The following is a 25972-nucleotide window of genomic DNA, read 5'->3' on the forward strand; positions in this document are numbered from 1 at the left end:
AAGCAATGCCAGACCTCCCTCAAAGCAAGGTCCTCGAAGGGGAAGTTTGATATATCTTTCCGGGCCAATCGTACCGCGTTTACAGCGCTCGCCTTTATGGCTCGTTGATTCACAATTAATCAAACCTCGAGTGGTTTGGCACCCAGTCCTCTCGTCAGGCAGAGTGACCTTGCTGAATGAAATAAACTAACATGACCTACTGCTGGGTGATGGATGGAGTGAGTTCACCAGTCAGGAGAAAATCTCATTACTGACTGACTTTTGGTTTACATATGAAGAATGTATCCCGCACTTTCAGCTAGAGTAACTCAAAATCAGTTTACCTGCTGATTTGATTTGATTAAATTAGTGTCACGGAAACATAAATCTATAGGGCGAAAGGTCAAAGACTTCTTTATCGCAGAACATTTCCTTTGACCACAGATCAATTGTGATAAAGTGGAAAAGCCAAGAGTGTGTCTTTTTTTTTTTCTTTCTAGGACTGGGAGCTAAACAGAGATTGGCAGGATCCTTTGCAGTTCATTCTGAGAGGTGCTGCAGTTAATCAGAGAGAGGGCCTCAACAGCTCTGCTGCGGTCAGGCCAAATTAGCCCTCAAAGTAAAACAGTTGCAGGGAAGTTGGCCCACTGACCCCGGGCTGAATTAATCTAAAATGGTTTTTTTTAATTTCGTAATGCAAATTGGTTCCCTTGTCAACAAACTGGAAACAACTATTTGTTGAAGTATTTACTTTATAGATGCACCTTCAAATAAACTGAACTGAACTATCACTCTTAAACACCTTAAAAGTTCATCTTTGCTCCTTTTTTTATAGGGAAGAAATACATCCAAGACATTTGAGGAAGATCTATATAGAAAAGTTTGTAGTGAGTTAACTTTTGTTTCTTTTGACATAAAACTCCACAGGGCACCTTTAACCTCAAAGTCTTTGCTTCATTTGAATCCAATGTGCTGGAATATAAAGAGACAGTTATATATTCTTTTAGCTATATATGTATATGTGCCCTTTTATAAGTAGGAATGCATAACATATTACATGGCCAGATTTCAAAGACTAAAGGGAAGCCATACAAAAAGTATTGTTATTTCTGAATGTTCCCTTCACTGTGTGTTTGATACCAACCATCAGAAAGCAGACAGGTGGTAACATGGGGCTGTTTAATCAGAGGATGATCGATAAGAAGAACAATGATGTCAATGTGATTGTGTGTCTTGTCTGCGACGGAAAGAAAAAAAAAAAAATCAGCTAAATGAAAAAAGTGAACACCTCTCCTCCACTTATGTTCATCTGTCATTTGGCCGGTTCGCCATCAAGTGAGCACAAATGTGTTGTCTGTATATGAGTCACGGTGAGTTTGAGACGCAGCCGCTAAATTTAGGCAACACTGAAACGCACGACAACAAATACACTCAGCGAACGCCTGTGCACACAAAACATGTCGCACATAATCACCAGTGTGTCAACTGCTCCCATTCACACACACGCACGGACACACATGAAGCATACATTTCACAAAATCTATTTTCAACCCACACACACACACACACACACAGGCACAGTGTTCCTGAGCATGATTGAGCACGCACGCTCACTCAGAGATCCGCATGATTGCACACACAAACGTACAATAATGTCACACAAATCAGGACATGACCAGCACACCCTGCAGTTAGACACACACCTCTTCAAAGGCTAAATGAACCTCGCACGCACAGACGCTCACACCCCTCGCTCAGCTGCGATGTCAGGGGTAAATGGTGCAGTGGTTTAAATCGAAGGGCAGATCCCCCCCCCCTCTATTTGTCTCAATATAGTGATAATGAGAGACAAGGGCAGACCCACACACACACACACAACTTCACCTTGTGTTTCTGCTCTTGAAGCCGTTTACATGTCATTGTGCTTTTATTTATTTCCCCCGCATTAGCAATAGTATTTCCAAATTATTTCCCCGTTACTGCTGCCAGAGTTCTACCAGCCATGGGCAGCAGTCAATGAAGTATGAGGAAAGCATGCTGGGCCCCATTTGTCTATATTGCTTTAAGTGTAAAACCTTGACAAATCCACTCTGACTAAAAGGCACAGTGCAGAAATTACCTCAAGAGTATGTTGTTTTGAAGAAAAAAAACACAAAAGAGTTGGTTACTTTCATGCAATATGTTTCTGCTGGAATTCACCGTCAGAGGAAATAACATTAATGGGTAAAAGCATTTAAGATGACACCCTTTTTTATTTCTGATTTTATAAATGAATACAAATCTGTAAGGAAGTGAAAATGCTTTCAGAAAAGTCTTCAAACGCTGAAATCTGAAGTTCGGAAGTGTAGATAAGATTCTCTATTGTTGTATAATTGTTTCCCTTCAAACATGCAGCAGTTCATTTCAATTAGCTCGGGAACTGCTGGGTTGTTTGTCTTTTCTGAATATCTTAGATTATACCAAAGGATTGCCTGCACCCTTAAACGTAATATTAATATTTCACAGCACAGATGCACAACCTTTTCTGCTGTCACCACATTACTACGATTTCTCCTTGTGGCTATTTTGCCTTTGAACACTCCAATGAAACTCTGCTTTTAGCATAGTCAAGCATGTTTGGAGACTAACTCTCCAAAGAAAGACGTGCCACTCTTTAAATTGCACTTGAAGCACACGAAGTTTGTGGTGTAGCCGAGAGAGTGCTCGTCAACACATATGCAGACTCGACTGTGTCTCGGCAGCTGACATCTTTGGCATGTGTCGTCAAGCAGAAGGGAATGAATGCGCTGCAAAATGCTATTCAGACACCAGTATACAGTCACAGCAGGATTAAGGTGTTTAAATGACTGAAATGCTCTTTAATAATGACACTAAGTGCAAATACCTTGGTGGGATTATGCTTTTTTTTTTTTTTGACTATGAGAATAACTGCAGAAACAGAGTCAGGGTTTGTTGTTTACATCGCTTTAATGGCGTAATGATTGGATTATTTGGTATGCAACTAAACATAGCTAAATACTCTACTCACAGTAGGACATTCTGACCTGTTAAACACAGGTGCAACTGATGCCATTTCTAAGCAGCCTGCTCTCAGTTCAAACGTGCCAGAGCCCTGGCGTTGCTCATGCTGACTCACTGGCTGGACTTACTGGCACACTACTTAATTGAAGGCTGCCAGGTTTCGCATGCTCTGTCTATAAAAGTCTTGTAACTTCGTCTGAGCTTCATCTGCCAGACAGCGATTTCAGCACCACGGACAGCGCTCATGACAAGAACCCCCAAACACAGCACGGCAGCAGGAGGATCAGGGGCTCTAATTAAACAGCGTTAACCAAACCAAATGTGAGAAAACCTATAAATACTAAACTAGAAAAAGACAAGCAACCTAAATTAATCTGTAACAAAAATATTGACATGAATAATGCATGCATGATGTTCTGTGCTGACAGTTTTAGCACATTGGGTAAATAAGAGGCGGCTATTAGTCATGTGGTGTTCTGGGCTCCCCTGCTCCCTGAAAATAGAGACTGGTTGTTTTCGGGATTAAAGGCATCCTGCTGAGCCATAGATGGAGAAGCAACGATTGGATGTGGTTGTGCTGGTTGAGTCAACACTTCTATTTTGGTTATCTATTTAAACAGGAGTCCAGCTATTTGCTCAATATTTCTGACTGTGGGCACACAGATAAATCTTTTCACCGCCGACAGCAGTCATTGATACAGAGAGATCATTAGATGAGACCAAGGCCATTATCGAGATGGTGAAGTGGAACTGTTTGAGTTTTTCACAGACATCTTTCACAGTGTGATAAGGGGGGACGCTGTTTACTTTGATCTTCCTGAAGAGACATCTGACTCACTGCATCCTGTCTTGCTCACCCTTGTAGTCTTCTCACCTTTATGGTGCAGCTTGGAAATTAGTTAGTTTAACCAAAAAAAAAGGTCTTCATTGTAGATTCTTAGAAAATGTCTTTTTCATTTCTAATCCATTGAATCATTCTCTGATCATGATATTAAAGTTGTGTTTGTTTTGTCATTGTGAACACTCCTATCTGCTCATGTGAGGTAAAACATTATTTACTGCCATGATTGAAACATTTTGTGACATAATTGACCCAAAGCGAACAGGAACTGGTGTTTGAGAATAATCTTTCAAAGTATTTCTTGAGGACTTGAAATTGAAGGTCATAACTTCAGAATTCATCTCTAGCACCACAGTTAACTCTTTTATGCTTAACTGTTAGCTACAAATTCTCAAAGCGTCTTTCTGCAGCCGTTTTGCCTGCTAGTTTCACTCTAATAATAAAAGTTCAAAATCTTAGAAAGTGTCTCAGAAAAATAGATGTAAATCACAGAAACTTAAGAAGTCAAAGTTAGAGTTACAAACGATTCAGATGAAAAGGAAAGGATAGGAACATCCTCAGAGAGCTATGGAGACAAACAAGATGAGAGACAAACAAGAAAAAAGCAAGACGAGACAAGAAGAGTGTAAGGGAACGCAGCAGTTTCCTCAGGGATCCAAAAGAGGGAGGGGGCGGGCTGTGCTCAGGGGCCACCTATGGAGTTTAACATATCCATCCCTTCATTTGTCTACAATCCACCTGTCAATCATTTCTTAGTTTTTCATATGCTTTATTGAATCAATTTAATTCCTTGTGTTGTCGCAGACAAAGTCACATTTCTTTGTCACTAATAATAATCAGAATATGTATCACACAAACTTTATTAATCCCTGAGGGGAATTTCAGCATTACAGTTTCCCCTACACAGAATATAAACCTGAAGATATAAGATTGATAAATTGTCAACAACAGTAAAATAATGTACTTTATGCACCAGAAGTAAGATAAAAGAGTTCAGTTTAGTTACTTAATTTAATTGATAACTCTTTTAATCTTTGCTTCAACATATTCAAGCAGATATGAGCAAAACTTTTACTTTTAATCTTCCATCCCTGAGTTAAAAACATTTTCAAAAGCTTTAATCTATCCCAGCATGCTGTGAGTTTGTTCATTAAAAATACACCGGAGAAGCTTGCTTGAGTTAGAATTCAAACCACATCCATGTAACCTGCTGTTGGTGGAGCAGATATTAAACTGCACATCAACCCTAAAACTCAAATTCCCTCTCACTTCTGACAGGTTAACAAGTATCCACTGACATGAGTAAGAGTCCATCAGAAGACCTGCCATTAAAACTTTTTCTTCCTTTAAAACCCAGCGCCTGAAGCTCATCTGCCGACGCTAGTCTTAAAAAAAAAAAAAAAAAATGGACTCAAATGAGCCAGCATGTTTATCCAAATTAAATTCATCGTACTGCCAAAAGCTGCAGAGCTGAAAACTCTTGCCACTGTTAAAACCTAATCTGTTTAGCCGGCCTGTTTTGTTGCAGAATATCACTTTATCCTATGATTTAAGGCCAAATAGGATTCCTTTCTGCTTGTGGTGCGTGTCCATGTGATCGGGGTAGTAATAGGGTTTATTGAGCTGGAATCCTACAGTGAAGCTATGAATTCCTAATGTTCTCCACAGGCTTTAAAAGGTTGAAGATCTCCTGCTGCTTTTATGCTGTCTGAAAACTCTCTGGACTACCCTGGGTTCAGCCCGTATGTTTTTTTTTAATGGGGGGTTTATGTGTTGATTTTGATAAAAAATAAACTTTAATCGAGAGTCTGTAGCTTTATTGTGGTAGCGAGATATGCAAACAGTTCAAAGAGGATGGAAACTATGGTGTCAGCTCTTACAATGTCCTACCACAAAACTAAACAATTCTACTTGATTGTATTACATCTTGGCAACGAACTACTGTATGAAACAATCATTCACAAGTTCGAGTTATATTAGCACAGTAGACCAAACAGCTGCCATCAGTCTGAGACGGCACACTCTGTGGGTTTGGAGTACAACACAAGTCGTTTAATGCGTCACCGGCCTACTGCTTAAGGATTCCCAAAATACCACTAAGTAGCTATCTGTTTTAATAAGCTCACATCCCAGGGTCCCAGCGAGAGACTGAGAAGGCCTCCTTTTTAACTCGTTCAACGCCCCGTTTGTTGATCGCAGATGAGTCTGAGTCACAGCGTTCCAGGAAACATGGCTCATGGTAGCTGTCCCGTTGCATGTATCTCACCTGTAAGGAAACCGCATGATTCTTTGAAGAATATTTCAAACTTAATAGGGTATGTTGTGTCTGCTTTGGGAATTTACATTTATTGTCTCCACTTTTATCACAGTGCCTTATCATCAGCTTCAGCTTTAATTTCAAAGAGCTACTCCTACTGGTCCCTAAGGAATAGTATGAACTTCGGCAACCCTTTATAAACTGTCTGGGATTGACATGTACGTGGTTACAGACCTCGCTGTATTTCAGAGCGTTGGAGGAAAACTGTCAGTCCCTTTAACTCAAAACACAATATTTGCTTTTACACCAAATGGATTTCCTGTAAGTCAAACATTGAAGCAAATTGGGTTCAGTGAAAAGCATTTTCCATTGGGAGCAAAAAAACTAAAGAATTATTTATTGTTCAAACTTTAGGTTTTAAATAAAACAGTGTATATATTGAACACTGTATGCTGAAGATAGTGTGACATTATTGCTGTAGCTGTTGCTTTCCTGCAGTGACGTCCTTTGTCTTGGAGTTATGGGGAGTTCAGCACCATGGACAGAGTCCCAGCCCGCTAATGGATAAAACTGAAACACATTAAAAAGTCCTCACCTCACTTACTGTCAGAGTATTTTAGCCTGACAAAGTATTTTGGACAAATATAACTTTCCTTTCCTCTTCCGTCATGTCCATTGCTGAATATAGTGATTAAGAATTACACATAAGAAGTTAAAACCAGATTAAAACGGACTGCGTGTCATGAAACCTCAGGAGCACAGATGCATGTATGCACATAAAGCTGCCTGTCATTGCATCTATTTGCATTATTGCTGATTTTTTTTCAGACTTTATTGCGCCTATTTAAGGCGGAAATATTCCTGGGCCCAGCTCCCAAGATGAACTGTAAGGTGAAAATTGCTTTGCCGCGGAGCAGCGATAGGGGTTATTACTGGAAAGATCACCAATCACATTCTTTATTTCAGTGAGGAAAAAGCCCCATGGCAAATGTCAAACACTGAATCCAGATTTAATTTTTAGGCGCACAGCCATGAAATAGTCATGCACAGATCTGTTATCTTGGTAATGAGTGCGGGTAGTAAGACGGGGGTGAGGGCTGTGTTTTGTCTTTCCTTTTTGGCAGTAAAGCATTTCCGGTGTATTTCAAGGATGTAGAGGCCACTTGAATTATATGAAGTGGGTTTTCACGATGAATTGTAATCAGTTTATTTTAGTAAAAAGAGAAAGACGTAAGAAATGGAGAGACAATTAGAAACTGAGCAGAGAATTAGGAGCAGGACCTTGAAAGAGGAAGAGGGAATGGAAAAGAAGCACAGAGGGCGAGGTGTGGTCACAATTATTCGTCATGTCAGAAAGGAAAATGATCATCAGTGCTGTTACCTTGACCTCCTCGTTCCTCCTCTGGAGACGTGAATGGTGCAATCAGATACGGAAAAGACGCAAAGATGTGCTTCAAAAAAGAAACCTTTCTCACATTTCCTCGCCTTCCAACATAGCATGGGTTAGTTGCAAGGCCACAAACTAAAATCAAACCATCTCTTTTGAGAACTAACATTATGTCCTTTATCAACACATGTTACCAATGTGTGTTTGTGCATTTGTCCATGTGTGTTACACTTGGAGCCAGTTGTTCCTGGGAGGCTTCATCATAAATATTTGCTGGAGTTCGTATGCTAGACATGACATGTATAGAAGAGAGAGAGAGGAGTGTGTTTATTCTGGGTTTGTCTTGCCTTCTTGAGTATATTTGTAGCTGATATGAGTGTGAGATGTCCCCCACAAGCCTTTTCTGTGCTCACTCCCTAGTGTGTGCGCGTGTGTGTGTGTGTGTGTGTGTGTGTGTGTGTGTGTGTGTGTGTGTGTGTGTGATGATCTTGTTTACGTGTCCAGGCCAGTGGTTAAGGCGTGACGGATGGGGATAGGGGAGACGGAGGAGGAGAGGAGAGAGAAAAGACGAATGACCTGACAGCTCCCCTATTCAACTCCTAATCACTGAGGGAGCGTGGAGGCTTGTGTGTGACAGAGAGAGCCCGTGTTTGTGTTGGGGGGGGAAGACACAGCGTGTGATGTGCATTTTGCGCCTAATACTGAGAACTGTGAGAAAAGGTTGAAAACCCAAACTCAAAATCTCCTCCTGTGCTGTCTCTGATACTGCTTTTGAACCCAGTGTTGTATAAAGTAACTCCACATTTGTGTGTTGGACGGACTCACCCCTCGGAGCTGTGTGAAAAATGTCTCACGTGTTCTTGACGTGCGATCTGTTTTCGCCGCCCGACATGTGACTAAACACAGGAGATTTGTGTCCTGTTAAAAAGGCATTTTGTATGCAGGTAATCAGCCTCCTGCATGAGGGCCAAAAACAGGAGGGAGCTGAGATGGCACTTGCACTGCAGTGGGACAAACAGCTCTCCTTTTTTTCAACCTCTTTGTAATGTTGCATGTCTTTTTATGTTATCTTATGCCTGTGAGGTACGTTTGTTTGCTATGACGCTGACTTCTTTTATGTTGACATTTGCTCATCTTAGTTTAAAGCTACAGTAGGCAGTCGGTCTGTGAGTATCCGTCCCTTTTGGATTTAGGTTTAGTTAGAACCCATCAGGTCGAGGTCAAAGGGCCACTCGGGGTTAGCTTGCAAGTTACTAACCAATAACAGCGACTCTTGTTCTGACTTCCTTGTGCGGCTCTCTCTCTCTCTCCTTGCTCTAACTCGTCCCCTCGGTGGTGTTGAGATCACAGCCAACTGTGCTGCACACACTGGATGCTACCTTTTGAACTTAGTGGCATCAAAATTGATCAGTAGTCAGTGACAACGGGGCGGTGTGCATGTTTGATGTGTACTTTGGTGGGAGGGGCTAAGCGAAGGGATGCAGCAGAGGGAAAGGTTTTTTTGTTGTAAATGTTGCCAACTGTGACTCAAATTGATTTAATCACATTCACAAAGACCTATAATATAAACACACAGGACATTTAGTTTAGAGTTTGTTTCTTTAACCAATAAATTTTCTTGTGCAGGGAATAATCTTTTACGTTACATTTGCTGAGAACCGCGGCCTTAGTGAACTTTGACTTAACGCGGGCAAGTGTTTGACCCTGACCCTGAAATCGACCTGTCCTGTGTTATAACTTCAACAAAGACAGTCAGCCCAAAGGTTTAAGATAGAGAAAAAGAAGGTGTGCCCAAAAAGCATGATATGAAATTGAGGATGATGAGTCTAAAATGATGTGGTTGTTAATATTTTCCTCCTGTACCTCAGGTTGTTGTTCTTACAGTAATTTGGTGCCCATTATTGCAGCAGAAAAGAGGATTACACAACGGAAAGCATTGAGGTCCAGATTAGTGTCAGTACAGGAGCTGGTTTAGCTCAGGCGTGAATATGAAATATAACGGTGGTTTTTTTAGCAGCACTCTGAAAGCAAGAGAAAATTGCACGATGTGTTAGATACTTACAATGTGTTAGGAAAAATACGCACACTCGTCCTTTGCAGATTGTAACAGATCCATCAAACAGCCGAACATTCTCATTCAAGTTCCATTCTGTCTGTTTACATTAGGTTAGATGATGCCCATGGGATAAAAAAAAAAACCATGACTCAGCTTTTATATCCAGTCAATTCAAGAGTTATAAAGTTTTATATACACAGGAAAACTGGGAGCAGTCTGGATGGTAACACCTGTCTGTTATTTGCTGCCGTCTACCCGACTACTCGCCTGATTTGTTGAGTGAAAAATGACTTCTAACCCCAGCGCTGACAGATTGTAGACAACGAGAATACATAAAATAGCAGGTGATATTCTGCCCAACAGCCCGTCCTTAGAGATAACCAGACTGCATTTTACTGTCAGGTGTAAATTCTCTGCATATCACCCGCATAGAAGCTTCTCATGAACAAAAGAAGCCACACAAAAATTCGTTTTTAGGGCCCGACCGATATGGGGCCGATACCGATACTGATATTGGGGAGAAAAAAAAGCTGATATCGATATATTGGCCGTTATTCAATCTGTAGAGAGAGATAAATATAGGTTTACACATGTATTGCGAATCAAACACTTGTGAAAAAGATATTTAATTAAGACAGGATGGACGCTCAACTTGGAAGTAAACGCGCATGTACGTGCATCAACGCTTGACACTGAAGAGAGATAATGCTTGTTATAATCCATATAGCACACTGGTGACAGCAAGAAAGAGAACTGCTAGTGTAATACAATGATGCTCAAATAAAATACAGTTTGATTGGTGAATAAATCTAGTTATATCGACGTATATCCCCCTCATACTGATAGTCACTTGATAAGCTAATATCGGCCGATATTATCGACTGGCTGATTAATCGGTCAGGCTCTAATCTTTTTATTTTCCTTATCCTGAAGTACTTACTTACTCTAGCTCTACCTCGAAGTTGTTTTAAGGGGTTGTTGAGTCCTTGTGTTAGCAGTCAAGCCAACAGCCCATGACATCAATACGTAGCTCACTATGTTGCCCTCACAATCACCAGTAAAGCTGATTGCATCAAGAGTGATAACAACCTGCTGTGAGCAGAGGAGCAATAAACGGACTACTCTGCTGATCGACGGAGCTGCTGAGAGAATAATAGTGTGAGGAGCTCAGGATCCAGTGTCATTTTTTTTGGTCTATTAAACAAGTGTTTTCTTTTGCACCAAAATGAGGCAGTGACTTCTGACACTGAGCCCTGTGTGACTAAGTAGAATTGTGCGTAGGTGTGTGTAAATGAGAGCCTGTTCCTGCACTAATTTACATTCAGACGTTTTTACTTTCCCTCTAAACTAATACATCTAGTAGGTGTGTGTTTATGTTCTTGTTTGCAAACCGAGAAGTGCTTTGGAGCAGGAGACATAATCCTCAGCGGCAAAAAAAACAGTGTGTGCATGCCATGTGCTTTGCATGCCGTGTGCAATTGCAGTGCAAGCTGTAGCCAAGCGGTGGTTACAGGGCATCCAAATCAGGGATGGTGCTCTAGCTGCAGGCATGTATAATACAGATCAGCCTGATAATGAACACATTGATCTGATACAGCACAAACCTCCATGGATATACGGTGTCTATCATCCCTCTCTTTATTCATAGCCAATGTTTGTGTGTCTGCCTTTTCCCTTTGATTGCTTACCCCCTTCTGTGCATGTATTAGCGTGTTTGTTTACAGACATGAATCATATATGAAGGTGATGTTAAAGGAGAGGGAAGATTTCAAGTCTGTGCAGGTGAAGCATCAAAGTACCCCAAGGCCAAAACACTCCCACACAACTCACCGCTACATACAACAAAAACACAAATTACTCATCAACACTCATATAACCAATCCAGCACCTAATCACCCATGTACATAAATCTACATCAGTTAATACAAATTACATTCATTTGACTTTTAAGAGTTATATGATGTGTTTTGTTTTTTTTTATCACAAAGTTCACTCCACATTGCTGCACTCCAGCATTGACAGTTTTTAGTTATCTTGGCACACCGACTAACATTTGCATAGAGGCCTCCACTCTGACAACATGCCACCTAGGAAATCCAGCAAGAGGGGGAAGCTCCGCTAGCCGTCGACGAGGTGCTAGAGGACCTAACAGCTGTTCGCAAGACTCGCACTCTCCACCCTGCCCTTTGACAAGCAATTCTACAAATGGCCGATAATATCACAAAAGTCTTGGAGGAGTCCTCTATCCCAGACACTTCAGGCACATAACTGTGTGCTGCAGAACTTTGGAGAGAGAGAGAGAGCAGACGAGGTGGAGGGAAGAATTCAAGGAGTAGAAGAGGTTACTGACCAAGCTAATCTCTGGATAGTCACAGCTTAAACCAGAAAAGTTCCATTACTCAAGTGGTTCAGCTACAGCCTGAATGAGAAAAGAAAGAAGTATTTTTCACGTTGTAAGAGAAGATCTGCTCCTACTCTTTGTTTTTTTCATGCTTTTAGGTTTTATTTACCAAATGGTGAGTACGTCAAGAGGATATGGTAATCTCCTGTTTGATAAATGGGGAAATCCCTACAGAGAGCGCTGTTTGCACTTCATTAGTATTTTTTTTTTTTAGTTTTGTGTTGCTCAGCTACAGTCTTTAAAGGCGCACTATCAATGACACGGCTTCATATTTTGGGAGACTTAACAAAACGAATACAATGCCATGTTTGGTCATTAATAAAGACTATGTTTGTGGAATATTAAGGGCGGTCACTCACCGATTAAGACTAAAAAAAAAGTTACTGCTAGCCTTGAAAAACAGTAAGTGTTGACATAGCTCTCCTGCAAGAGACCCACTCAAATGATAAATAACACTTAAAGTGTTGAACATGTGTTTTTATTTCTTCACTGCTGAGGGCAGAGGAGTGTAGTCGAGGAGAATCAAATGACATAGAAATGGATGATTCAATTTGTTTTAACAGCCCATCAGACAGTCTATAAAATAGAGAGCCAATAAAGTGTTGTAAGAATGACATGCAGTGAACCAAATGGCATGTCTGCATTAGGCTGTCCTTTTTGTTATTGTAAAGGAATGTGCAATAGGACATGTATTTAAATGGCCGGCTCAGTTTTGAATGCCCATATTTTGTCAGAAACTCTAAATGGAAGAAATAAGATGTCCTACAGTAGTTTCAGCATCGGGCAGGAATCTCTTTTCTGTTTTGCTCCTCAGCTTGTAGCTCGAGGCTTGGCAGTGCAGCACCGCTACGTGAATCCCCCAGCTCTCTCTCCTCTCTTTCTCCTTCCTGTAGCAGCAGCAGCAGCGGGCTGAGAGCACAGTGTCATTTTGTGTGTGTTTGTCTGTGAAGATGAAATCCTCTCGCTCTCTGTGCTGTGAATGCAAACGCCAGAGGAGATGTACCTAGCTTTGGCTCCCGCTTTCAATTTGTCACTATTCATTGCACTTTATTGCTTTTTTAAGATTGACCAAGCAACTCCCCCTCTGGAATTCATCGTCGATTGTGAATTAAACATAGATATATATATATTCCTTTTCTCCGTTCCTTTACCCTGTGTCTCATTATTACTGTGTACATCTCTTTCTGCCTCTATTGGTATGACCAACATGTTTTTATTTGCCCGAGCTCATTGATCTTTCTGCTACACCTCCCTCCCTCTCTCTCTCTCTCAGTGCTGGTAATGAGGTGTGTGTCTCTGTGGTTTGTTTATTGCTCAACTCCCTTCTCCCAATTATGGGCTTCCTCAGTGATTGTGTGCAAGCAATTATTTGAAGTCGCTCTTTATTCGACTGTCAGCTAAACGCTCAAATTGTGGTTGTAAATGTAGACCATCTGAGAAAGTTTAACTATTGTGCTTGCGTTTTCTTCAAATCTATGTTGTGTTCTAACTTCTCTTTGTAAGTGAGCGATCTATTTATGGGCCTTCTCAAGCGACCGTGATGGGCATGGTACATTTGTAGGCTTAGATGGAGCTGCTTTATTCCCCAAACCAGTGCGGTCTTCAGGGACTCTGTTTCTGTCTACGTTCTGAGCTCCTGTTGTCCGTGTTGTGCATTTATAAATGAAAGGCATACTTGAATGCTCGGTCATGAGTGGCAGTGGGTTTTCTTCTTTTTAAATACCGCTCATGACTCGCTCTCTGACATTTAGGGTCTTATGCAAAGACACTTATAGCAGACTTTGAGAAATAATCCTTTCACACTGTTTACATTCCTTCACTTTTCTGTCGTCCCTCTGGGACATTAAGCAGTGATGAACACATCCAAAGCTGCTCCAAGAATACATTAAAATATCCTCCTTTCTCTATCGTTCCTTCCACGAACACTCCTCCACCTATTTCTGCCTTTTGTTCTACTAATCCCTCTTCCTCTTCCTGTCAATCTACTTCTTCTTTTACCCCCTTCATTCACTTTCTCTGCCTTTTCTACCAATTTACCAATTCAAATCTGTCCACGACATCGTTAAGAACGGCTTACAAGAGTGAAAAAAATCAGAAACAAATCAAGTATTGAAATTGACTTCAGCAATTACGTCTTTCTCTCTCTCTCTCTCCCTCTCTCTCTCTCTCTCTCACTGTCTTTGTTCATTTACAGAGCTTAATTGGTATGATAATAGTTCTGAGTCAAACAAACAACAACAAAGTCGAAATAGAAAGTAATTAGTTTTAACAGTTGACTCCCCCCCCCCTCTTCCCCACACGTGTGTGTTTGTCTCCTGAAGCTGAGATTATGCAGTGTTTAGCATGCTTACTTATTTGCATTCGGGTGTTCGTGATTGCGGTGTTTGCGTGTTTGGAAATGAGTGTGTAATCTTTGTATGCACTTTCACAAAAGACTGTTTAACACCAGCTCTTAAGTGAAATGTTTTCTGCTGCTTTCTTTTCTATCAAGAGATTGACTTGCAGAGTAGGACCTGAGAACGCACTAAGTGACTGTTGTCTTCACTGCTTCTTCTGTTTTCTTGTGCTTGTATTTACTCTGTTTGTGCAGGAGCTATTTAAGAAGTCGAAAGAAGCTGCAGAATGACTCTCTGTGTCTTTTTTTTTTTTTTTCATCTGTTTCTCCATTTCTAGACCAACATCCCGTTCCTCCAGAATGTTTTCTCCAACCACCAGTTCCTCCACTCCACCGTGGACACCCAGTTCATCGACGAGAACCAGGACCTGTTCAACCTGAAACCAACGCAGAACAGAGCCCAGAAGCTCCTGCACTACCTGGGTCAGTGCCGTACGCAGCACACTCACACACACATTACACACACATTCAAACAAAGGGCTACTTTCAAATCATGTAAATCAGCGATACTCAACCCGAGGCGCTCGAGCCACATGTGGCTCATTTGGGACCTAGTTGTGGCTCTTTTAGGTCCTACTTGGAGAATGAAAATCCAAAGTAATTATTTAAAAAAAGGGAAACATTGTCAGCAGGAATTATTCTTTGCAAGTCATGTCACTGTGTTTCCCCACACATATTTCAGGAAAGAAAGTAGCTCTTCAGTCTAACAAGGCTGAGTACCATTGATCTAAATGATCCATACACTTCCATGCACTGATTATCAGACCAACAGCCCCACTACCACATATTGACTATCAATTACAAATTGTTTGTGAAGCTTTCATCGTCTTTTGATGAGCCTTTAACCAGGAAGTAAAAGTCTGTAAATAACAGCTGAGCTGACCGTAGGGATTTCCGTGAGGGGACCTCTAATGAAAAAGGATGATGAAATTCTGGCTTTGGTGTGGAACAAGAGGCTTACTGTGACCTTTTTTAAAGCATATAATGGATCTAATAACAGCATTGACATTAGAAATTATATTACATTGTTAATTGGGTTAGTAGCTTGAAGTGGTATGGATATGACCCCAATTTCTAACCTGTGCTGTATAACATAAAGGTACTAAAAGGACTGTGGCTATGCTCTTTAAATACATGCAACAAAAAAAGAGTAGTTATACACAGAGCAGTACCAAAAACAGACTGAACAAGAAGATAGGTCTGCACACTTGCTCAAATGCCACAAAACGTTTTTTTTTCCAATCACCATGTTTGGACAGGATGAAACTTTTTTTTTCCAGTTTTGAACCAAAAAAAAAAATGCATTTCTAGCTTCTTGGCTGTTTTTTTTTTTTTCTTGACCCCGACTGACTGTATCTGACTGTTATTCTCTGTTTTTGTGACAGGTCATGTGATGGTAAATGGACCAACCACACCCATCCCGGTCAAGGCTAAGCCCTCCTCCATAGACCCCGTCATTCCTCCGGTCACCATGGGTATGTCAATCAAATGCACCCATAGAGCATAGTTTTCACACAGTTACAACTTGAAACAGCTTCTTAGTATATGGTTTATCACTGCACCTAACCTTTAAAGTTCCACTAATCATCAGCAATGCAATAATGAAATAACTCTGTATTTTCACAGAGCAGTTCTGTGTGTAGGGCAAGGTGTCAACGAGACCAGTAACCGATACTCTAATCCTACATTTAACCCGTTTAAAAAAAGAAGTGTTGCATCACTACAAAATGCAATCGACTTTTGCCTCGACGATTTCACAATGTATCATCCTTACTACATTTATTACATTTGGACTAATTTAGCAATGGCGCTCCCACTGCAGGGGTTAGCGGTTCCATATCCCCCGAGGCACCCATGCTAAAAATGTAAACACTTGTGGATCCGTAGGGCACTTCGGATAAAAGCACCCAGCGAATGACAAATGGGCTGTCGAACAGTCTGATAGCTGTAGGCGGAGAGGCCTTCCTAAATGGCTCAGTTTAGCTCTCGGGGAGAAAAAGGGCTTTGGCCCAGAGTGCCCTGTTGAGCTGTGAGTACAGTGAAGAGAGGGTGCAGTTCATTGTTTGCGAAGGCTGGGGTTCTGCTCTGCACCAGCACCCCTAAAGTCTCACAGGAAAGGCTAACGGGCAGACTGGCGCTCTTTGATGAGCTTGTTGAGCCACTTAGACTCTTGTGTCGAGCTGTCTGGGTGTTTGTTGTTACACACACACACACACACACACAAACACACGCTAGAGTGTCTTAGTGAATTTTGAGAGTTAAACTAAAGCTGAAATATTCATTAAGTACTCACTTATAAAATTATGAAGAGATGCGATCAGTTTAACTATTAAATATGTTGTAATAAAAGCTTGAAAATATATAGAAAAATGGTCTTGTTTGACTTGATGTCACAGCATGTCTCTGGCAGTTTTTCAAGGGTAAACCTTTTGTCCTTTTCCTCTGTACTCTCAGATTTCCTTCTTTTGTTGTGTGTGTGTGTGTGGGGGGGGGTTGCAACCTGTATGAATGTATGCAGCCGTTTCCTTTGACAAGAACAAAACAGTCAAGGCTGCATCAATCTGACAACTTTATCAGCACCCTGTTCTGCCTCAGTACATACCCTGTGTGCCCGATAAATCTGAATTTCTAACAAATAATATGAATCATAATCAGGCATTACTTATGAAACCTGAGTGTGACAGAGTGGAATAGAATGAGAAACTTGAATCTGCAGTGTTTGTGCACGTCTGCATGCGAGTGATTGGTACCCACCACATCACTGCTTATGCCTGTTTTGTGTGAAAGCTTTTCTCACTGCCCCATGTTATCTCAAGATAGCAAACGCCGCACATGCATGTACTTGGTGAAGTCACACAGTTATGCACAAACTGGAACAGGATACTGAGCAGGTACTCCCTTTGTGTACATACCACAACTTTCCCTACTGTACGAAGCAGATGAGGTAGTTGTGTGCAGCACAGGCACGCACAGAGGCATACCTAAAGCCGAGTAATGAGATTTGTAATGTGCTTATATCTCTTCTCTCATTCAGCGGAGGGATTGAGAGAAGAGAGGGATTAGGCCTGTATTATCACACTCTGTGGAGGGAGGGACAGGGGCAGAGAAGGAGAAAGGGGTCATGAAAGAGGCAGAAAGAGAAAGTTCAGGCAGCATATCATCCTTAAGTGTAGAGGAAGCAGTCAGGGTGACATAAGGACAGGTACGGAGATGTGGATAGGTTAATTGAGCAAGATAGATAAACAATGTAAGGGGGGGGGGACAGAGTCGGTGTGTAACTGTGCTCGTCCCACTGAAGAGAGATGGCAAAGATCCAAATGACATCGTCGCATCTCTGAAAAATCAAAACCCCTAGATAAGAAAAAAAGAATTAAGAGAAAACACAATGTGGAGGAGTTCACTGAACGCTGAGGCGAAAAGGCAGAAAGTATTCCTGAAAGCCTGGCTGAGAATGCCATGACAGAACCTGTTAAGAATTCATAGGCCATTACTTTTCTAATTAGATTTGGTTGTCTAAAACACTGATTGCTGGCAGTCCATCGATGTGTAGAACTACACCTTGTTGCAATTATTATCTGGATTTATTTAATAGAGGACATCTAGAGGTTAATCACCAGATGCCTGTGAGCGAGCTTTAGGAAGACTGTCTAATAAAAATGATGGACCGTTTCCTCCCGCCTAGTTGTGAGCTGTATTTCCATTTAAGCATTAAAAGAAGGGCAGTTTGAGGCAATATGCACAGCCTGTACACAAATGCACTCTCTGCCTTTAATATATTTTGTTTATATATTCTTTCTAACTCTGCCTGCTTCTAGTTTGTCATGATTTCATTAGCTATCTTCAAACAGAAAGGACTGTGTTGTATTATTTTTGTTTTGTTTTGGTCCATGGCTTTAAAAGGAGTCCAAAAGTCTTAAATGTGTCTTTCTGGAACCTGGAGATATTTTGGATCTTCTCAGGTGTGTGTACTGTAAAGTTATTTTCTGTCTTCTTTGTTGTTCTTGGCTTATAAAACCTTTTTTTGTCAGTTTTTTTGTTTCACACACCCCATAAAACTGTGAAGGAAAACAATTTCTGGTCTTAAACGGTTCGACCTGTCAAATGTTGGCAGGCTGTATTATTGCAATTATGGCTAAAAAAAAATACCTTTAAAAAAATAAAGGAGTATCTTCTCTGAATTCAGAATAATTTGACACCTGTATCAGACATTGATTTTATGTCACACACATTCATTGATGAACTGTTTCAGCACACCTGACTTTAATTAAAAGACCTAATTAGCAGTCCCACCAGGATCTGCCAATTAAAAGGTTCCTTAACACAAAGATACCAGACGGTTAAGCTTCTTCTTGGGAGGAAGATTTCAGCTCGGGACAGCGACAAGGCAGGCAGTTATTACTCTGAGATTATCGCCTACACAGATTGCAAATAAAGGGAAATACCTCTGAGCGCCGGGGCTCGCTCTGTTTACTCGTATGAGCCGCTAGAGCTGGAGGAGAAGAAGAGCCGACTGAGGAGACGACCAGACAGGTGAAGAATGTCAAGGAAAGAGGTATGAAGTAATATAAGTCTGAGAGTGGGACGGCGGTGCTTTCAATGCAAAGGAAAGAGGGTGTCTGCGTGTAAGTGGGTCAATTGTCAAGCACAGCAACCGCTATCCGCATGGGACTTGCATCTCTTTACTATTCTTTGTGTTTTCTCTGCTCGATACAATGGCACTCAAATCTACTCAAACTCTGGCTCCACTTCTCCAGGAAAACTGTCACATTCATAGGCCATTGTTTAGTCGCTGTAGTCTCACTACAGGTGCCCTCATTTTCTCTCTTTTTGTGTTAAGACATGCGTCAAAAACAGCACAGCTGGTAAAACGTGGAGAGCAAGTTTGTAAGGACTGCATGGAGAAAAAAAAAAATGGAGCGTAAAACATTAATTTTTCTGTGGACAGATCTTGATAAGTTCAAAGTGTCAATTTGCTGCAGCAGTGTGATTTGAAAGAGCTCATTAAGTGTGTGAGCTCATTCTGTGCTTGCGCATATGTTGACCTATGCATCTACATCGGTGTGTGTGTGGAGGCCATTTTGCCGGTGCTTTCGAGACAATTATAGCAGAGATCATTTGTTTTAAAGGATGTGGCACAACAATAAAAGGTTAGGAGCAAATACTCAACTACACAGAGAGTGAAGAAAGGGAGCGGGTAAGTGAGATGAGAAGTGGGGGGGGGGGGATTAGAGGACAAGCAGGCAGGCAGATATTAGCTCATTAACTCGTCTAATTGATTGATCACTGTACACATCTCAGTAAAAAAACAAATAGATCCCAATTCCACTCGCAATGTTTTATTGCCTCTAGTTGTGCTGGTGTTAAATTGCAGAAGAAGACCTTTTGTCTGCCTCTTACCAACCGTTCTCACATGCAGACTTTTTTTAGCCTTAAGCTCTAGGTTTTTTTTTTTTTCCACTGCCAACATTAGCGATTTGTTACACCATGTCAGTTTCCGTTTGTCTTCATTGTTTATGTCTTCTGGTATCTATCTGGTTTTATTAGATTACCAGATCATCTTATCTAGAGCTTTGCTCCCTCTGAAACACCCAGTAGTCTTATCTCATAATATCCGAGGGTCATATTCCATTGTTTTCAGACCTTTTAGTGTGTTTCTTCGTGTGTGTGATGCAACCCCATTACTAACCACTTCTCTTTTTAAAACTCCTTTATTCCAAGCCTAGCTTCGTATTCCTTTGGCTTGGCTAATATGTAAACATGTAAAAAAAAAAAAAACAATATTATATGGAACATGGACTAAATTATGTGACATGGCAGTCTATCTAGCGTTTACCAGCCAGATATTGAATTTAAATATATACCATACTGAAATGTAGGGGAGCATGAAACCTCCTCATTTGCTGGTTTTGTAAGACAATGTGGATTTTAAACCAGGACCCGATAATGGTAGAATATAAGAGGTGCATGACGAGTGCAAAAGCAAACATTCTGGAATCAATTCGCCCTGAGGTGGAAACCATTCAGTTCCAAGCTGGTTTTCTTGTTTCGCTGAACAGTAGCTACTTACTTTATATAGAAACCATTGCACATATGAGTCACTGTCAGCAGTAGAAATCCATTTTCACAAATCAGTGGGTGGTGTGTCTAATAAGCCAGCTGCTGCTGAGCTTATTCCTTTTTATAGTTGATCGGAATGAGCTGAGGGCGATTGGAACAGCAACGAGAGGAGATGGCGACCACCTCATTAGCAGAAGTTATGACAAGCCCTGCACACGAGCCCTTGTGTTAACAACACAACTGGAAAGTGAACACTGTGTGTAAATAACACCAGTTTACTCGCTCACTTGGCATCTTCTACTTGTGGAATTAAATTCTCGTCAGACTCTTGAGCAGTCTAAAGTCAAAACTCCAATTATGATTGGATCAACAAGGGGGCTACTCATGTCTAAATAAATGCCAAAGTTAAGGTTAATAACTTACCTGCACAATCAGAGATTCAGTTTTTAAACTTTACTCTAGATTCTGATGTGTTCTGATTGCAAATTGTTTTATCTCATGATTAATAACAAACCTGTTTCACCTTCATCAGCCCTTTGATTCATTCTTCTATATTAACTTCCTACTGTACCCCATCTCTTTGTCTCCCAACCTTCTTTTCAGGCGACCCTCCTCTTGGCTTCCGGGACATTTTGCTGCGCGACGGTCCTGAGGGCTTCGCCAAGGCCGTCCGCGCCCACCAAGGTCTGTTGTTAATGGATACGACCTTCAGGGATGCCCATCAGTCACTCCTGGCAACAAGGGTTCGCACCCACGACCTGAAGAAGATCTCGCCTTTTGTGAGCCACAACTTCAGCAACCTTTTCAGCCTGGAGAACTGGGGAGGTGAGTTTCTCAACGCTTTCCTTAACGGGAGCGTGTGTGTTTGTCTTAGTCCATGGCCTGTCATTGCCATGTGGTGTAGCAGGCCTGACAACATTTAGTTTGTGATTCAGTCTTTTGAAATTATTTTTAGTGTAACAAGTTTTAAAGCACAGGGACGTTAAAGGAACAGCCTGTTGTTAGTGCGCTTCTTCAGTACTGTTGTCATAACATATACTTATTTATTGAATTCACCAAGTAATCTGAAAAAAGAATCAATAGATTGATCCATTATTAAAATGAGTAATTTACAGCCCTTATTGTAAACACTTAAAGTTTCTGTACAGAACAAACTGAAGACTTTTAATGTTAGGCTAACTGGAAAAACAAGGCTAAATTAAAATCTTCTTGCTGTAACTACTTTTTTATTTGACTGTTTTTAGCACACAGACACAAATGATATCAAGTTTAAATATATATATACATACAATGAACTACAACTACTCCACCATTCTGTGGTCAAAAGAGTCTCGATAACTGAGATCAAACCTGTAATAGATGATCTCATTAAAGCAATTGTGGAAAAAAAACGGCACGAATGTCCCTTCTTCTGATCCCTATCACTTTAATTAAACGCTTTGTGTGTGTGTGCGCCCCTGTGTTTTAATTTGTCTGAACAGCCATGCCTGTACTTTCTATTCTCTCCCCCGCTCTCGCCGTAGATCTGTTTCATGTTTCATTGATGGGACTTGATTGCGCTTCTTTTGTTTTTCTTTTTTGAGTCGTGGAAATCAGGTGCCATTGAAAACGTATCTCATGCCTCCATCTCCCCTCCGAGGAGTCGGCCTTTAGCAAGTTCCCTCAGAAAACAATGGCTGTACCTTTCCCCTGCTTCTATAATGAATAGAAGGAAATCATGCATTATTGAAACTTCTTGGTGCGTGAACAGTCAAATAGTGTCCCTGTATAATGTGCAATTACTGCGAAAATTGGCCAGAGAATAAAAAGATGTGCCTCATGTTTGAACAGTTGGCAACAAGACCAATTATTAACACTTCTTCATAATGACCCTACGTAAGACAACTGAGAACTGTTTTCAAAGAGTCAATTCATTTTTCTCATTTTGACAATCAAACACTTTAAACAGAAACATTTGTGGATGAGATGTGTCCAGTGAATATTTAATTTAACGCTCAATTATTATAAACCACTCAGAGTGATTGGGCTCACATTTGTAGTGCTTTGAATTGACGAGGGCAGAACAACACAAGCCTTCAGTGAATAGTCTGTCTCATACAGTTCACTCACGGTTACATGGATGAAGAATGTCTGGAAAATATAAAAAAAACACAGGAGAGACTTTCCAGTGAAACCTCACCGGTGCTGTAACCCCTTTCTCAGATTAAATTCCTCCCAGTAGCAGATCATTATGCACCAGTTAGGGGGAAGCAATATATTTCATTACTGTGGGAGAGCACATCTCATATTAAGCTACTGTCTACTCATCTCATGTTTGAACTGAAAAAAAAAAAAGGTTATGGCAAAAGTAAATCAGTGAGGAGGGATTTCAATAGAAAGGGATTAAACACTTTCTGACTTCCATCTTTACATACATCCAGATGTTACGATGAGACTGACCGAAGGAGGATGATGTGAATTCATCTGATTCACATTAGAGGAGTAACATTAAGAGTAGATCTTTGAGGAGCGACTTAAAGACCTGCGGTGATCTCAGCCTTTCACTCTGGAGGAAGTCACTGAATAGGAGGCAGGGACTCATTATACTGTTTGAGCTGAGTGCTATATTTAAGGAGTTAAACATGTATGTAATTATGCATGTATAATAATGAATCACACGACCTCATGAATGGCTGCTCCCCCTGTACTGCAGCGTTTTACTTGGTCTAAACACAGACCTTGTTCTGTTTAAAGCTGAATGTGAGGAGCTTTTAGCTGGTTATGAAACAGACTGGAAAGTATTAAGATGCCTCTTTATGACCGACTAAAGCAAAAGAGAACATCAGTGAGTTTCTATAGAGCTCTTTTAATGCCTGTAAACATTACTGTAGGAAGAAGTTGGCCTTCTAATACAGCAGATTTGTCTTGGCTTCAGCTGCGTGACAATCTGGAAACTCTTTGAAACAGACAAAAGACATCCTACGTCAGGACCATTTCGTTTAAACATTTGAGGAAGTAAGGGTTACTCATTCATTTGCATCCCCCTCTACCCCACTTTCACTCCCTGACACAGTGTCAGCAGATGTTCTACATGAGTCTGGTTCTGCTCTAGGCTTCTGCCTCTTAAAGGAAGGATGTTGGGTCTTTGAAAACAATATATGACAAAGAGTAACTCTTTTTGTAACACAAATAAAGATTGATTGATTGGGGTTTTCTAAACTGAGAAGAGGGTTGGAAAAAAAGGCGGATTGAAAAGCCCTTAAAAGTTTAAACCCTGGTTCCATTGAAGTGTTGCAGCCAGAGATGAATCGGCCGTGGCTAGAAACTTTAAAAGTAAAACGATGGGTGGGTTGTAATTAGCTCAAGTACGAAAGATTCAAACCCACTTTAAGCCTGGTTTGGGCTGAAACAGTAGACACGTCGTGAAAAAATAATAGTAAAGGCGGCACTTTCTTCCTCGTACCCCCAACAGAATATTTCTCAGTACGAGATATAATTATGCTGAAGTTAAGACTCTTAAAGAGAGCGTTTGCTGCACACAATCTCCAAGTAAACACTGCAGATGAAACTGGTGTGAACTGAAATGCATGATAAAACAGCAATAGAAGAGTGGATACATCTTCCTTTGTGTCTCTCCTCTAAACTCTCTCATAAAGCGCTAATGTTTGAGCTGCAGCAGGATTCTAGTCTGAAATCTTCTGTCAATGAAAGCTCCTGAAGTTCAAACACTCCTCCGTCTTCATAATGTCAGAGGAAGTGAATGTGTGCTTGTCTGGCTCCCATTTAAACAACGACAGCAAGAGTACATCACGGAAATCAAATGTAAAACACGAGTTGGGGGAAGTTTGAACATCTCCTGACATAACGATTCTGTAATGCTCTGATATTATGAGCTCGGAGTGTCTGTCTTAGTTCGGGAAAAGTTGTGGAGAGCGTGTGAATCATCAGAAAGAAATGCAATATTCTGGTGGAGCCTCTTGAGGCGTCAGTTCTTCCTGCATGATTTGATGATGAGTCACAGAATACTACTTTCTCATCATTATTTAAAAACACCTTAAGGCAGGATCAATTCTAGAAAGAGGTATGTCCCTGAAGGCTTCCTGTGACTTTAGAAAAATACTACTAATAATCCTTGTTTGCATATTCATATCGTCGTGCCTTTTTGACACCAAATGTTTGAACGTGACAGTAAAAGTTCATTTCAGTTGACTGTTTAGACTTAACATACAAAGAGCCAGTGGTTGACCTTTTTTCATTTATTTACTTTCAAATCCCCGGTGAGGATGCATTTGCTCAAGCTCCACATCTGAGCACGACCTGTAATCTTTCTTGAATGAGATTAAATTATTTACAGTCTTTGTTTTCTAATGGAAGCCAAACAAGTGTATGTTTTCAGAATTCAAAGCGTTTGCCGGTTTCTTGATTTAGAGTAAGGACTTTGAGCAAGTCTCACATGTTAGCATCTGCTCCTCGTCTTACGTTGAAAACATGTAAGCAGAACATTCTTCAAAAGAGCTTAAACGCTGATTACAGGAATTTGATAGTCTTGTTTTAGCAGTAACATTAAGAGATGGAGGATATCTGACGAGGTAGCAGAGAAGTCTCTTGTCCCTGTATATCTCATTGTACTGTCTGAAGCAGTGCCAACAACAGACGCTGTTTTTATCCATTAAAACGCCCTTTTAACATTGAATTGTTTCATTTGAAGACCACGTAGCTGATAGTTTATTCTCTGCTGATAGTGATATTTAACTTTTTCCTTGTGCTCTGAACACATTTCTTGTGTTTCTCTGTAGAATTCCTTTTTTTTGCCTTTTTTAAAATATCTGTATATAAATACAGTTTTCTTGCAACAACGGGAAAAAAAAAAAAGGTATTGTCAGCAACTAAGCAACAGGGGCTGATCTCCAGACTTGTCGTGACATTGTGTGATTGACGTTTTTTTAATACCTCTGCTGCCTTTCTTTTGAATAATGCGACTCGGCGGACTCGTTCCCTCGACCAGCGTTTTTCAAACTTTACCAGCAGAGAAGCACATCATTGCTGGGGAGCTTTTAGGGCCACAAAGGGCTCCAAACAGCTCCTGCATCCACAGCTTGATACTTCCAGATTTCAATTACAATGGAGTGAAGTAGTCATGCACCTCCTTTTCTTCCACTTAAATGATGCGTTATTTATTGCGTTGTTAATCGCTTTATGCAGCTGGCAAAGAAATATTTGGATTACTTTAGCTTTACAACTCCCCTTTCTGTTTCTTCCTTAGTCAATGTGCTTTGCCCTGCTGACTTGTTTCATCAGTATGTTTCATTAAGTTGCCTGTAAACACAACTCCACGTTTCAAGTTTGTTTTGTTTCACCCATGATCTGTTATCACGACAGGAGGAAGCTTGTTAATAATGGGGCGTATCAAAAGGAACTGAAACGCTGATTGTTGGGTGATGTTCCCAAATTACACAACTAGATGCTTACAAAACAACAACAAGAGGTCGATTTAAGTCTGCATCCTGTAACCTTACTTGGGCCCTTCCTAACACAGACTTTGTCACTCAGCCGCAGGCATTGACTCAGGCTTTATCTGGATCGTCCAGAGTAACACAGG

The 25972-nt window shown here is 40.8% G+C and overlaps 1 protein-coding gene across 3 annotated transcripts in view; it reads left to right on the forward strand.

Moving 5' to 3' along the window:
- Positions 1–25972, forward strand: part of LOC109991341 (pyruvate carboxylase, mitochondrial) — a 272579-nt gene that overhangs the window by 197776 nt on the left and 48831 nt on the right. For all 3 annotated transcript variants that reach the window (XM_020643641.3, XM_020643643.3, XM_020643642.3), the window contains exons 13-15: positions 14616–14760; positions 15723–15812; positions 20998–21219. In XM_020643641.3, coding sequence (XP_020499297.1) covers positions 14616–14760; positions 15723–15812; positions 20998–21219 — 457 coding nt within the window. The remainder of the gene's footprint in view (positions 1–14615; positions 14761–15722; positions 15813–20997; positions 21220–25972) is intronic.

This window comes from Labrus bergylta, chromosome 22, assembly GCF_963930695.1.
Source record: "Labrus bergylta chromosome 22, fLabBer1.1, whole genome shotgun sequence".
NCBI lineage: Eukaryota > Metazoa > Chordata > Actinopteri > Labriformes > Labridae > Labrus > Labrus bergylta.